Raw genomic sequence first — 15,600 nt, 5'->3', positions numbered from 1 at the left:
TCCGTGAACTATGCCATTGGCATTTTAATAGGAATTGCGTTGATTCTTTAGATTGCTTTGGGTAGTATGGACATTTTAATGATGTTAATATTCCAGTCCGTGAACATGGTGTATGCTTTCACTTATTTGTATCTTCCTTGATTTCTTTTTTGAGTGTTCTATAGTTTTCCGACGACAGATCTTCTACCTCCTTGGTTAAATTTATTCCTAGGTACATTATTATTCTTGTTGCTATAGTAAATGGAATTTTCCCCCCTAGTTTCTTTTTCTGATATTTCATTGTTGGTGTAAAAAACTGCCATTGATTTCTGAATATTTACTTTGTATCCCGCTCCTTTGCCAAGTTCACTTACTAGGTTGAATAGTTTTTTGATGGAGACTAATACAGTTTTCTGTGTACCCTATCATGTTCTTTCTAATTTGGGTGCCTTTTATTTCTTTTATTGTCTAATTGCTGTGGCTAGAACTTCCAGTACTATGTTGAATAAGAGTGGTGAAAGCGGGCACCTTTGTCTTATTCCTAATCTTAAGGGGAAAGCTTTTAGGTTTTGCTTGAGTGTAATGTTGGCTGTAGGTTTCTCATGTATGGCTTTTATTATGTTGAGGTATGCTCCCTCTACTCCCACTTACCTGAGTGTTTCAGCCCATTGTAATCTGAGCACATGCTTGATATTATTTCCGTTTTCTTGAATTTGTTGAAGCTTGTTTTGTCCTACCACATGGTCTGTCTTTGACAATGTTCCATGTCCATTTGATAAGAATGTATATTTTGCTTTTTTGGGGTGAAAGGTTCTATATATATCAGTTAAGTCCATTTGATCTAGAGTGTCGTTCAGTGCCACAATATTCTTGTTGATTCTTTGTTTGGAAGATCTATCCATTGTTGACAGTGGGGTGTTAAAATCCCCTATGATGACTGTGTTGTTGATAATATCTTTCTGAAGACCTCCAAGATTTTCTTTCTTTATTTATGTGCTCCTATGTTGGTACATATATGTTTATAAGGGTTATATTGTCACATTGGATTAGTCCCTTAATTATTATGTAGTGATTTTCTTTGTCCTTTTTTATGGCTTTTGTTTTGAAGCCTATTTTATCTGATTTAAGTGTTGCTACTCCAGCTTTCTTTTTGCATTTGTTTGCTTGGAATATTTTTTACTATCCCTTTAGTTTCTGCCTGTGTGGATCTTTTGTTCTGGGTTGGGTCCCTTGTAGCAGCATATTGGTGAGTCGTGTTTTCCTTTCCATTCAGCTACCCTATGTCTTTTTATTGGAGCATTTAATCCATTTATGTTTAAGGTTGTTATTGATAGGTACTTATTCATAGCCATTTTTACTGTACCTGTGTCCCCCCAACCCCCATCCCTTTTCTTCTCCTTTTTATAGCAGTCTCTAAAAATGGTGGAGATACCTCTTTTAGTCCTCTTTTGTCTGGAAAGGTTTTTATTTCACCTTCCATTTTAAAAATGAGAACCTTGCTCAGTAGAGTAGTCTTGGTTGTAGGTCCTTGCTTTTCATTAGTTGGAATATTTTGTGCCGGTCCCTTCTGGCTTGTAGCGTTTCTGTTGAGAAATCAGCTGGTAGCATTATTTGAGCTCCCTTGTATGTTACTAGCTGTTTCTCTCTTGCTGCCTTTAAGATTCTCTCTTTGTCTTTGAAATTTGCCATTTTTATTATGACGTGTCTTGGAATGGGCCTCTTTGGGTTCATCTTAAGACCCTCTGTGCTTCCTGAACCTGCATGACTTCTTCGCATACCATGTTAGGGAAGTTTTCTGCCATTATTATTTCAAACAGGTTTTCTATCCCTTGCTGCTTTTCTCCTTCTGATACTCCTGTGATGCGAATGTTGTTATGTTTCATGTTGTCCTGAAGCTCCCTTAAACTATCCTTGTCTTTTTGAGTCTTTTTTCATTTTGTTGCCCTGACTGGGTATTTCTTTCTACCTTTTCTTCCAGCTTGCTCGTTCGGTTCTCTGCTTTATCTAGTCTGCATTTAATTCCTTCTAGTGTATTTTTCATTTTAGATATTGTATTCTTCATTTCTTCTTGGTTCATATTTATAGTTTCTATGTCCTTTTCATGCTGCTGTAGTTCCCACTATGTACCCTGTAGTTCCCGTAAAGTTCCTTGTAGTTCTCATTGAGTTCCTTGAGCATCCTTATAACCTTAGTTTGAGTGCTGTGTCCGATAGATTGCTTGCCTCAATTTCATTTGACACCCTTTCTGGGGAGTTCCCCTTTCCTTTTGATTGGGAGCTATTTCTTTGTCTCCTCATTTTAGGTGACTCTTTTTGTTTGTTTCTGCATTTCAGTTTGCTCTGCTTTGCCTGCTTGTCTTGGTGGGGTGGACTTCTTTGGTGGGAGTTCTGTGGGACTCAGTGGTACAGTCTCTTTGATCTCCAGGTCTGTATGCTGTAGTGTTGCCCTTTATTCATTTTATATGGGGGTCTCTTGTTGTAGTTGGGCTTTGATTATTGATGGCTCATTCGTTGTTGGCTCCCCTCCTGCAGGCTGACTGAGAGTCACAACCCTGCCAAGTCAAGTATGCTGTTGTACAGGTGCCAGTTAACAAAGCAATGCTACCCAGAAAACCAAATCCACACCAGCAAAAATACCCCCCTACCCCACTGGCAATATCAACAGCAATTGAGCAAAAATTAATAAAGGTGGAGAGAGATTAAGAATATTATAAGATAGGAAAAAGGGAATATGAGATGACTAAAGGAGAGAATAATGATTTTGAGGTCAAAGAAGGAGAAATAATAAGAGTAGGGAACAGAAACAAGGCAAAGAAAGGGAGAAAATAAAATTTAAAACTTAAGTGTAACAGGGAAGGGCAATGGCAAAATGGAGTAAGAAAAGGGAAGTGTATAATGAAATTTGAAATAAAATTAAAAAAATAATGACCCAAAGGGAACAAAATTGTAGAAAAATCACATTTGTCATAATAATGAGAACTGAGATTAATAAAGGCGGAAAGATAATAAGAATATTATTCAAAAGGGAAAAGAGAATATGAGATGTCTACAGTAAAGAAAAATGATTTTGGAAGGATCAAGGGAGAAGAAATATGAGAGTAAGGAATAAAATCTAGGCTAAGAAAGGGGAAAAGAAAAGAAAATTCCAAAGTCAGATAAGCATGGGCAGGAGGAAGGCAAAATGGAGTAAGACAGGGGAAGGTAACCTGTAAGATTTGAAATAAAAGAAAAAATAGTGAATAAATAGGAATGCAGTTGAAGAACAGCAATAACGATAATATCCAGGCCAAACAAGCCACAATTTATAAAGGTGGAAATAAAATAATATTATAAGAAGGGGATAAAGAATGAGAGCTGACTAAAGGAAGGAAGAGTGAATTTGAAAGGATAGAGGGAGGAGAAACAGTAAGAGTATGGAATAGGAATAAGGTGTAGCGTGGGGTAAAAAAGATTTACAGCAAAAATACGAAATAGCCCAAGGAAGACAAAATGGAGTAAGACAAGGGAAGGTTACAGTGTGAGATTTGAAGTAAATATAAAAAATAACATGAAAATCTTGCCCTGGCTGGTGTGGCTCAGAGTTTTGAGTGCTGGTCTGCAAACCAAAGGGTTGCTGGTTTGATTCCCAGACAGGGCATATGCCTGGGTTGCAGGCCAGGTCCCCAACACGGGGTGCTTGAGATGTAACCACACATTTGATGTTTGTCTCCCCCTCTTTCTCCCTCCCTTTCCCTCTCTAAAAATAAATAAAATCTGAAAAAATAATATAAAAATTTAAATAAAAATAAGAAATAAAAGACAAAGAATAGCGATTTAGTTGGAATACAGTTGACCCAAAAAGTCTTAAAAGGCTCTGCAAAAGAAAAAAAAAAATAACACAAATTCTGAAGAGGAACAAGTTGGAATTCGTCTCAGCAGCAGGGGTGTCCAACCTGTGGGCTGCATGTGGCCCAGGATGGCTATGAACATGGCCCAACACAAAATCGTAAATTCAGTTAAAACATTATGAGTTGGCGGGGTGGGGGTGGGGGTGGGGGGGTCTCTCTCTCTCTCTCTCTCTCTCTCTCTCTATCACGCGCGAGCACGCGCACGCTTCCAGTGTGGCCCAGAGACTGCCAAAAGGTTGAATACTTCTTCAGCAGAGTTTGGTGTTTGCCTTCTGTCTTCTCTTCCTGGGTCCACCTCTGGTTTAATCATCTGAAGGTCCTGAAGTGGTTTGTCCAACTTTTGGCAGCACTGCCTGTATCACCTTCACCCACCCTCTAAAGGGAGCTTCTATTTCCATTGTGATGGTGGGGCCCCTGGGTCTCCCCTGGGAGGAACTATTCAGTCCTGTGGGAAATTCGTGGGTGTGTTCTTCCTGCCCCTGAACCACTCCTCTTGGTTTGTCTTAGCTTATTTCCAATAGTATATAGTTTCTGCTGAATTAACTATTTGTTTCAAGGGAGGAGCCCAGTCTGTGTAAGAGGGTCAGCTCTTTCCCGCCAGGTGCTGAGGGCAGCTCTATGTTCTAACTAAGGCTAGGTGGGACCCTGATTCTCCCTTGAGATTTCTGATCTCCCTGCCTGCCTATTTAGTGGAATAGGGCCGTAGGAACCAGTGTATTTTGTCTCTCTGAGTTTCTTTCTGTCTTTCTCTTGCATATGTATACCCTGCAGGGGGGTCTTGAGCCTTTTCCTGCATGCCATCCTGCAGGAGGGTGGGGGGAGGGGGGTGCTGGGTGCATCCTTCTTTCCCAGGAGGTTCGATTCCCCAACCCCTGGGGAAGGCGTCTTTGGCTGTAATATAACCTCAGGTGCTGCACTCCCGCCTGCCTTGTTTCCAGCCCCCAGCTGATGGCCCTTGTAGCAGACTTAGTCCTGAATTCTCCACTCTGCCCAGCCTCTAGCTGCGCTGGGGCCGAGAAATCCCCTTGCTGTGCACCTTTCTGCTTTCTCTCTCTGTCCATCTGCACTCAGTGGGAGCAAACTGTGCCCTCAGCCCTTTCCCCTTGCTGGCAGGGTGGCTGCGCATCGGGATCCCTGTCCAGCATGCCTCAGCTCCCCTTTTAAAAAGCTTCTCCAGGCATTCCCACTGAATCATTGTCTGGCTTTCCTCACACACCACCTCTCCAAAGGGCCGAAAGTCTCTCACATTCATGACTGGCTGCAGCCTGTCTGCCCGACTCAGGTGCAGGTAGAATCCCTCTCTCTCTGGCGCTCTCCTGGTTGATGTTTGCTGCTGCAGCTGTGGGTGTGCTGCTCGCTGTGTGTGTGCAGCCTGGGTCTCCCCTACTTTATGTATCCATGTCACTTTTGGGCTGGGGGTAGGGGGAGCAACAGAGCTGTGATCTCTAACCAGGGTCTCTGATGCCCAGACACCACTCCTGGGGTGCTCCCCCTTCAACCTATAAAATCTCCTTACTGTGCTTAGGGAAGCGTCTTATGTACTTCTTGACTTCCAATCCACTAAGAACCTGTTGAATGATCAGTTTATTTTTTTGAAGATCAGCCAAATTGGGTATAAGAGCAAGTGGACACTCATCTTTCACCTACTTGGCTGCCATCTTCTCTCTCCCATTTTCTGTGACTTTTCATTCTACTAACATGAGCACAGAATTTTTTTTTGTTTTTGTTTTCCATATTGAAATATAATCTGCATATAGTGAAATACATGTATCTTAAATGTTCAGAGTGGTAAGTTTTGACAAATTCTCTGTAACCCCTCTTACAATCAAATTATAGAACACTTCCACCATCCAAAAAAGTTTTCTTGTCTCTTTCCCAGTCAGTCCTCATCCCCTCCCATTGTCCAAATCCTCAGGGTGCTGTTGATCTCATATAGTTTTGTGCATTCTAAACCTTAAATTGCATAAAATGTAGTGTTTGTTTGTTTGTTTGTTTGTTTTTGACTTGGTTTAATTCACTCAGCACAGTTTTTGAGATTCATCCATGTTACTGACTGTATCGGTATTTCTGATTGCTTCACTTTCTTGCCAATTTTGGGTGATGCCATCCTTTTACATTTTAGTGGGTATATAATATGTAAGCATAGTTTTGATCATAGTGAATATGTGATTTCTCTCCTATTCCAATTGTTTGAATATTACCTGAATGATATTTTCTGATATTTTGTCATAAGACATTATATTAGTAAATATTGTGGTTTGAATATTTCCTTTGGATGGCCAGTCCTTTGTACTATTGTATATTAACTGAGAATCATAAAGCTGAAAGTGCATTTAAAGATCACTTAATAGAAAATCCTCATTTTATAGGTGAGTGAACCACTTGAAATTTAAGTGACTAGGTAGTGTCGAATGTAGGTAAATTGATTTTGACTTAATGTTTTCAAATTGAATTTGATCTAATGCCCTTTTTCTTATTGTTTTTGAAGTTGTATTTTATTTTCTTTGTAATAATGGCTAGTTAATCTGTACCTTTTGTTTTACACTGTTTTCAGAAAGTGCTTGGTATCGATGAGTTAGACAAGGGAAAATAATTTAAAGTGGCTTCATTCATTTAATTTCCCCCTTTTTAAAAAAAATATTTATTTATTTTTTGGACAGAGGGAAAAGGAGGGAGAAATAGAGAAACACCAGTGTGTTGTTGCCTCTTGCGCATCCCCCACGGGGACCTGGCCCTCAGGCTGGCACTCAGTCCACTGAGCCACACTAGCCAGGGCATAATTTACCCCTTTCTGTAGCACTCTTTTTTTTTTGGCCCCTATGCTTGAAGAAATAAGACCAGAAGAGACAAAAGTAGAAAGGTGGGAGTAAGTCTCAGAAACTTGCAGTTGAGGATGTCATAATGAGTCCTTTTAACTTGTTTCTTCCCATCTGAGTTTCAGAATGAATTGAATCCTGTTCTTTATTTCTGCCTTAATGTCCCTAGGTATGCTGGTGCCTTGAGAGCTTCAGGGGAAATGGCATCAGCACAGTACATTACTGCAGGTGAGTGTCCTAAAAATACATACTTTTCAATAGAGAGCATAGTATTCACTAAGTGTTATTTTTCACTCATAGTTTGTTAGTACCTTTCAATTTGTAAAATGTTTTGTAAAACATCACCCCATTAAAATTGGACTGCTTACTGTAAACTACTTAGGACTTATTTTATTATCCAAGTTAGAAACCAGGGATGTGTGTCCTTTTTGATAAATAATATTTGCGTTAAATTATAATTTTGACCTTAGGTTGTATTAGTAAAATATGTTTGGGGATATCCAGAGATAGGTTTTATTATAGTTGATGAAATCATTAATAAAAGAAAGTTAGTGGGTATTAGTGTAAGAAAGTGGTGTGTGAGGAATGAGGAGAAATAGAAATTCTTAAAAGGATAGAAATAACTTATTTCTTCATTATGTGAGACCATGTATCCCGCTGTCTCATTTTGGGACATTTTGACAAAATGAGTACTCTCTTAAATCATGGGGCTAGGCTGATAGGGATTTTACAGGTATTCTTTTGTTCGTTTTTTGTAGTAGCTTTATTGAGATACCCGTATATCATATACTTCACTTGTTTAAAGTGTAGACAGTTCACTGTCTTTTTAGTATATTCATAGACTTATGCAACCATCACCAAAATCAATTTTAGAGTATTTTGAGCATTCCAGAAAGAAACTCTGTAACTTGGAGCGGTCACCTTGTGTTCTCTTCACCACTTCCAGTCCCATGCGACCACTAAGGAGCTGTCAGCCTCTAAAGATTTGTCTATTCTGGACTTTGGGGATAAATGGCATTATGCAATTCGTGGTCTTTGACTGGCTTCTTTTCACTTAGAATGTTTTCAGGGTTCATTCACATCATAGCATGTACCAGAACTTCATTCCTTTTTATTGCTGAATAAGATTCTGTTGATAGGACATACCACATTTCATTTTTGCTTTCATCATTGAAAGACATTTAGGTGGTTTCTACTTTTTGACTGTTACACGTACTGCTGCATGTTTTGTGTACAAGTCTTTGTGTGGACATATGTTGTCATTTCTCTTGGGTAAATCTCTAGGAGTGGAATTGCTGGGTTATATGGTAACTATATTTAACCTTTTGAGGAATTGCCAGGCTATTTTCCAAAGCAGCAGCTCATTTTACATTCCTTCTAGCATGTATGAGTGTTCCAGTTTCTCAATATTCTTGATATCTCAATAATGCTTAAAATGTTTTGTCCATGATTGTAGCTGTTCTAGGGATCAGAAGTAGTATCTTATTGTGGTCATCCACTTATTTTTAATACTTTAAACAGCTTCTTTGTGTCATTTGGAGTTAGATTTCCTCTAATCTTTTTTCCTAAAAGTAGGTTTATTTTTTTGAAGTGAAGTTTTTAATGAGAAAATGTGATCATTTATATCTGGTTCTTTTTTTTTTTTTCTTCTTTTTTGTATCTAAGAGTAACTCAGATTTTTCAACTTTTCCAGTGGCATATAGAAGGCTTGTAGTATTGATGGATGAAGAATAGTCATTTTTTGCTTCTTGACTTTTTAACTTTTTGTATTTTTTATTTTTTTAAACATTTAAAAAAACTGATTTTTAGGGAGAGAGAATGCATAGATTATTCCACTGATCTATGCATTCATTGTTTGCTTCTTGTATGTGCCCTGCCCGGAGATCAAACCTAAACCTTGGTTTATTGGGAGGGCATTCTAAACAACTGAGCCAGGGCTAGACTTTTTTTATTTTGAACTGAATTTAAATTTACAGAAAAGTTCCAGGAATTCACCAATTACACTTTTTTTTTTTTTTGTCATGTCTGGTTCATCACTCTCTGTAATGCATATTCTATTTTTCTGAACCATTTGAGAGTAAGTCGCACATGTCATGTCTTTTATTTCTGAATACGTCAGTATGTATTTCTTAAGAATTAGGATGTTCATAACTGCAGGATGATTTTTTTTTAAAGATTTATTTATTTATTTTCAAAGACGGGGGAAGGGAGGAAGAAACAGAGGGACAGACACATCAATGTGTGGCTGCCTCTCACCCACCCTCAACTGGGGACCTGCCTGGTCTGCAACCCAGGAATTGAACCGGTGACCCCCTTGTTCACAGGCCGGTGTTCAGCCCACTGAACCACACCAGCCAGGGCCACAGAATGATTTTTTAAATCTGGGAATTTAACAGTGATATAGCACTCTAAAATACAGATGTTACTTATTTATTTTTAATCCTCATCTGAGGACAGACTATTTAGATTTTGACAGTTGACCCAATGTTGCCCATTGTAATGTTTTTCTTTTTTGCTTCAGGGGCCATTAGGATCACAGATTGCATTTAGTTGTTGTCATGTCTCATTAGTCTCTTAATATGTAGTGTGTTTCTGACCTTTTTTAAAACTAATAAAATACTGTGAGATGGTGTGCTCATGGTATATATTAAATAATCTTATACCATTTTTTGAGTATTGTACACTTTAAAGTATTATTATAATTTAGGCAATTTAGGCTTTAATATTTTACAAATAATTAGCTTGGTGTAGTGATGGTTAAATTTCAGCTTCCCCAAAATATTTTATAAACATTGTATTTAGTTGATTTATTCAGGAACATTTTATTGAGCACTTGCTGTGTGCTGAAATGTAGTATTTTCTGGGTTTCAGTCTGTATAACAATAATAGATAACATTTCACATTTTAGTTAACAAGACAAGTCAAGATAAGCTAGATTAAAGTTTTGTTGTACATGAAATAAGGGCAAGCTGTTATGGCTAAGAAGTCAGCAAAGGAAAAGTATTCTCGCCTCCAGAAGCCAGGGCTGAGTCTGTGACCATGGGACTTACGATGCTGAGTGGGGATAAAGAGAGGGCAAATTCGTCTTGGTTCTTAGCTGTTCAGTAGAATCAGGAATGTGTTTAAAGAGCCAGATTTCCATATTCAGGAATTCAGAAGATGGGAACAAAGTAAAGGAAAGTTGGTTTTGAGTGGTGACCCGATGGCCTGGTAACAGCAGAGGGGCAGAATAGCAACAATTAGACCTGCTCGATCTATTGGCAGAGGGTCTATGTTCTTTATATTGAATTAATATCCCTGCTTCGTTTGGGATGACAACGATTGACAAAGAGAGAGATGGTTATTAGGGCTCAGAAGTTGTTTATAGCTAGTGATTGCATTATAAAGTTTGATGAGTTCCTTAAGTTTCACACACACATTTTTCTTACTAAGAATCCAGCAATTACAAAAGGAATAAATGTATAAAAAATGGTTATTAAGCAGTTTTTTGTTTCTAGTAATTGGGATTTAACTTATAGTAGTATGTATTAAATATGGCACTGTTTTACTAAGGTACTGTTTACTTTGTTTTTAAGCCCTTAGAGATTTGTTTGATTCCATGGATAAAACGTCTTCTAGTATTCCACCTATTATTCTACTGCAGTTTTTGCACATGGCTTTTCCACAGTTTGCAGAGAAAGGTGAACAAGGACAGTATCTTCAACAGGTAACCAGGGCAAGGTTCTTGGTTTTCATTTTGTAAATGTGACAGTTAGGTTTTCTATACTTACCATACTTATTGGAGTATATTTGGAAATACAAGTATCAGTCCTCTCTAGCTCAAACCACTGTTATGTCTTGCTTGGAGTGGTGCAATAGTCCGTTAGCTGATCATCTTGCTCTGCTTTTGTTTCTTTGCAGTGTTTCTCTATGTGGCCCCTAGACTCCTTTTAAAATATAAATAAGATTACGGTGGTCCCTATTCATTACTTCTAGTGATTTTCTATCCCTAAATAATTTAAATCCTAAATAATCTAGCCTCTGTCTATGTTTCTGAATTCATCGTGTGCCACTGTTCTCCTTGCTCACTTCTCTCCAGATATTGGCTTCCTTGCTATTTTTTAAACCCTCCAAAAATCTTCTTTCTGCAAGGTCTTTGCCTTTTTTTTTTTTTTAATTTTGAGAGTCCATTTATTATAGCTAGGGACAGTGAAACAAGGAAGGGTCCAGGACAGAAGCAGCAAGAGATGGAGGTGCCTAGGTTCTCTAGGTTCATAGGAAAGAAGTGAGCAGTGGCTGGGCTGCTTTCAGCTCACTGGAAAGTCAGAGAAAAGGGGGCCTTGGAGAGAGGTTCGAGGGGTTAGCCAAGGACGAGCTGCCATTGCCCATTGCTCCCCTGCTTGCAAGTCTCATGGGGACCCTTAGAGTTCAGGAGAAAGAAAATTCACTTGAAAAGGAGACTTGAGTGGATGTGCCCCAAGGAGAGCACCCAGAGTCATTGCTCTTGTTCCTTTGGCTCTTAGTACATGACTCTCCTCCCTACAGGTCTCATGGCTCATATGCCAAGGCATCAGAGAGACTTTCCTTGATTATCCTATTGAAATAGCACGCTTTTCCTTACCCCAGTCACTCTCTGTTCCTGTATCTCCTTCTTTCCCCCTTTATGACCCTTCTCTTTACTTGAATTGATGTTATATTTTGTGTATCTAGGTTTCTCATTAGGACATTTCGCTTTTGTTTACTGCTATGTATTCTTAGTGTCCAGAACAGTGTTTAACATAATCAGGAGCTCAGAAACATCTCTTTTTTTTTTTTAATTGAATTTATCGGGGTAACATTGGTTAATAAAATTATATAGATTTCAAATATACAGTTCTACCATAAAAACATATCTTGAATGAATGACAAACTAGTTTGGAATTTCTTTGTTGTTTTGAAAATCATAAAAGATTGACATTGGCTTAATATTTTTAAAGAGAAAAATTAGCTCTCTTCTCCTTCCTTAAGGACACTAATTATTTTGGAAGGATTCTGTAGACCAAACACTGTCACAGCCAGGATTATTTACTGTGTCATTTTTAAAATTACAGGATGCTAATGAATGTTGGATACAAATGATGCGAGTACTGCAACAGAAATTGGAAGCCATAGAGGATGATTCTGTTAAAGAGGTAATTGAAATATATTTGTGATTATTAATTTTCAGTGTACTTTGATTCATCCCCACCCCAAAGGCCTGAGATATATTCATCTTGATAGGCATGTACTTTCGTACTTTCGATGTACAATCTGTAGTTGGAATTTGAAAGCTTGCATTTGACACGAATTAATGTATTTTTATTAAACCTAATTGATATTATTGAGCATCTGTAGTATTTTTGTAATGCTTTTTGAAAAGTAGAAGGATTTTTCAGACAGGGATTACATTTTAAAAAGCTTAAATATGTTTTACTAAACTAGATTGTGTGGGAGGAAATATATAACTACATAATGTAAAATAGGAATTTTTATTTTATTTTAATTTTTGCAGACAGACTCTTCATCTGCATCAGCAGTGACACCTTCTAAAAAGAAAAGTTTAATTGATCAGTTCTTCGGAGTTGAGTTTGAAACTACGTATCTTTATGAGCCAAGATAATGGATAAACTACTCATAACTTACTAGAAGTTTATGAAGTGAATTGGTATAAATAGTATTGACTGATTGGAATGTTGGGTGGGATTTGAAGAAATATTCCTCAGAGGTTTTTATGTCTAAACAATATCATAGAAATTCAAAATTTGGAAAAATATACCCATTGTAGTGATCTTGAAATTTAGTTAAATCTATACTTCAAAGATATTCATTAGTTTTTCCTAAGAACATCTTTAGCAGAGTCCACTTCATTAATTGGCCTCATAGAGAATTAATTTTTAATTGTATGAAATGGAGTGCATCAGTTAAATACATGAGATTGAACCAGTTTATAAAACATGAATTTAGGGAAGTGTTATTTTCTTGGTGATGGATAGAAACTTACAAAAGATTTCTCTTTATGTATCTTTGGATTATTAGCATTTTAAGACCATATAAATAGCAAGTTATATTTGTTTACTCTTTACTCTTTTCATACATTCATTGCTCAGTATTGTTGGTAAGTGAATAAGCATTTTTAAACATGTTGAAATAAATCTGTTGGAAGACCAAAATGTTTTAAGTACTAAAGAATGATACTGCTAATTTTAATAGCATTCAAATAGCATTATTTTAATAGCAATAATAAATTGATTCTCCGTTAGCCTATTCCTTATCTTCTTTTCACGAAAGCATGAAATGTACAGAATCTGAAGAAGAAGAAGTCACTAAAGGAAAGGAAAGTCAGCTTCAGCTTAGCTGTTTCATCAATCAAGAAGTCAAGTATCTTTTTACAGGACTTAAATTGGTAAGAACAATTAGAGTGGATCCTCTTTATTTGTGGATTCCTTATTTGCGAATGCACCTACTTACTAAAATTTATTTGTAACCCAACATCAACACTTGTGTTTTCACAGTCATTTTTAAGAGATGCTTAGTGTGGCAAAAATTTATTTTATTTTTATCCTCATCCGAGGATATGTTTTTTGATTTTTAGAGAGAAAGGAAGTGGGGAGTCGGGGGCAGAGAGAGAGAAAGGAATATCGATGTGAGAGAGAAACACTGATTGGTTACCTCCCATGATTGACCCCAAAACCTAAGTATGTGCCCTGACTGGGAATTGAATCCGAAGCCTCTTGGTATGCAGGACAATGCTCAAACAACTGAGCCACCCAGCCAGGGCTCCTGTGGCAAAAATTTTGAGTCATCTGGCACACAGTATCTCACCTGAGGTTCAGTAAGGTGATGCTCTGACTTGTTTCAACTCTCATACTATAAACAAATGTCCTTTTTGCAGTCATTTTATAGTGCCACATTTTTGCATTTTTGTGCCTGTTGATTTTGCTTTTTAAAATGGCCTTCAGGTATAGTGCTGAAGTGCAGATGTTTTAAGTGCAAGAGGGCTGTGACATACCTTAAGGAGAAAATTGAGTTTCTAAGATAAGTTTTGTTCTTAAGGGTGTTCTAGTGTAGTTATGTGTGAATACCATGTTAATGAATAACAGTGTATATTAAGTAAGGTGTTACAGAGAAACACCCAAAAAACCAGGTTGTGTGATTGATTGACAAAAGTGTGGCTGGAGACTAGCAGGAGGGCTCTGAGTGTATAATAATAGGGGTATGTTAATAATTCTGAGGTATAAACTGGGATTGTACTGTGCAGATCAGGCCATGTAGTCATTCTGCCTGCACTAGTATTGCAGTTGCAGCTCTAGAACTTAAGTGACTTAATTTGGTTTGCGGCAGAGCCAGATCTAGAACTTGCTTCTCTCATTATTCAGTTAGTACTCTTTGCCTAGTCACACAGTAAAGAATGCACGATAATAAGTAGACTATAATGGATTTGCTTGCCAATTTATTAATTTGATGTGATTGGGGGAATATGCACATCCTTTTGAAGGATAGACAGTGAATTGGGGTGAGAATTACATTGATATACAAGATAATTTGTTGTCTGAGGAGTAGAAAGGCAGACATAATCATTAAGATGTGTATAATGGCCAGAGGGATTCCTACCTACATTGGCTAGATTAACAGAGGTTTTTTTGTCATGACTTTTCTCAAATTTAACAATAATTGATTGATTCTGGATGGCTTTTATACACGAAGTGTAAAGAACAAGGATTTCTTGCATTCCCTTAATTTTTCTGTAATATGAATATTCTAATAAACTGTAAGTAGGGAATACCATAAAAGGCTACCTTATGTTATATAAAATGCAGTATAGACTCCCAGAATCTTGAGTCACATTTGGGTCATAATTTAAAACTTTAAACATTTATGTTTATATTCCAACAAGTTCACACCAGTGTAAATTTTTTGATGCTTTCTGATGCCTTTTGAAAACTTAACCATAGGTCTGACTAGTGTGGCTCTGTTGGTTGGGCTTTGTTGCATAAAGCAAAAGGTCATCAGTTTGATTCCTGGTCAAGGCATATGCCTGGGTTGTGGGTTTGGTCCCAAGTCAGAGTGCACGCGAGAGGCGACCGATTGGTTTCTCACATCCTTTTTCTCCATCTTTCTCCTTCCCTTCCCCTCTCTCTGAAAATAAATAAAATATTTATTAAATCTAAATCCATTGTACATCAATGGTATAAATCCAGAAAGTATCTAGCCATGTACTATGAAAAATAGAGACATTTACTGAAGAAGATACAAGATAGAAGAAACATTGTCCATAGGACATTGACACCTCAGTCCCCTTCAAAGTAGGCACCTTGGGACCTCACACAGTTCTCTCTGTGTATCTTCCACTCTTCAAAACACTGCAAAGTACTTTGTTGGAATTGCCATCAGCTTCCCAGTCATATTTTCCTGAATCTCATCAACAGTCTGAAATTTCTTCCCTTTCGAAGGTGATTTTGGTTTTGGGAAAAGCCAGAAGTTGCAGGGTGCCAAATCTGGGCTGTTGGAGGGCTGAGTCACCTGGGTGATTTGATATTTTGCCAAAATACTCTGCGTGAGATGTGATGCATAAGCAGGCACGTTGTTGTGATGAAGCTGCTAATCACCAGTTGCCCATAGCTGCAGCTGTTTTCATCATATTGCAGCTCTCAACCTATGAAGAACATTGAGGTAGTACTCCTTATTGTTTGGCCTGGAGGGGCATAGTCATGATGGACAACACTTCTCGATCAGAAAACACAGTTAACGTGGCTTGGGTCTTGCTGCAACTTAGCCTTGCCTTCCTTGGTGGTGAAGAACCAGGCGACTTCCATTGGGACCCCCGGGCCTTCGTTTTTGGGTCATAGCCATAGACCCACACCATTCGTCTGGTTATGACCTTCTTGAAGAAATCAGGTTCATTGGAAGTGGTTTGAATCAGGT

At 37.8% G+C, this 15,600-nt stretch overlaps 1 protein-coding gene across 2 annotated transcripts in view; it reads left to right on the top strand.

Annotated features, from left to right (window-relative positions):
- The window catches only part of USP14 (ubiquitin specific peptidase 14), a 55,694-nt gene that overhangs the window by 27,761 nt on the left and 12,333 nt on the right, over window positions 1–15,600 (top strand). For both annotated transcript variants that reach the window (XM_054583429.1, XM_054583428.1), the window contains 5 exons: window positions 6,851–6,909; window positions 10,257–10,387; window positions 11,751–11,831; window positions 12,191–12,276; window positions 12,967–13,081. In XM_054583429.1, coding sequence (XP_054439404.1) covers window positions 6,851–6,909; window positions 10,257–10,387; window positions 11,751–11,831; window positions 12,191–12,276; window positions 12,967–13,081 — 472 coding nt within the window. The remainder of the gene's footprint in view (window positions 1–6,850; window positions 6,910–10,256; window positions 10,388–11,750; window positions 11,832–12,190; window positions 12,277–12,966; window positions 13,082–15,600) is intronic.

The sequence above is a fragment of the Pteronotus mesoamericanus genome, unplaced genomic scaffold (assembly GCF_021234165.1).
Source record: "Pteronotus mesoamericanus isolate MK-2021 breed Mesoamerican mustached bat unplaced genomic scaffold, CSHL_Meso_final contig_74, whole genome shotgun sequence".
NCBI lineage: Eukaryota > Metazoa > Chordata > Mammalia > Chiroptera > Mormoopidae > Pteronotus > Pteronotus mesoamericanus.
The sequence above is the reverse complement of the archived record's forward strand: the minus strand, read 5'-3'. Positions and strand labels throughout refer to the sequence as shown.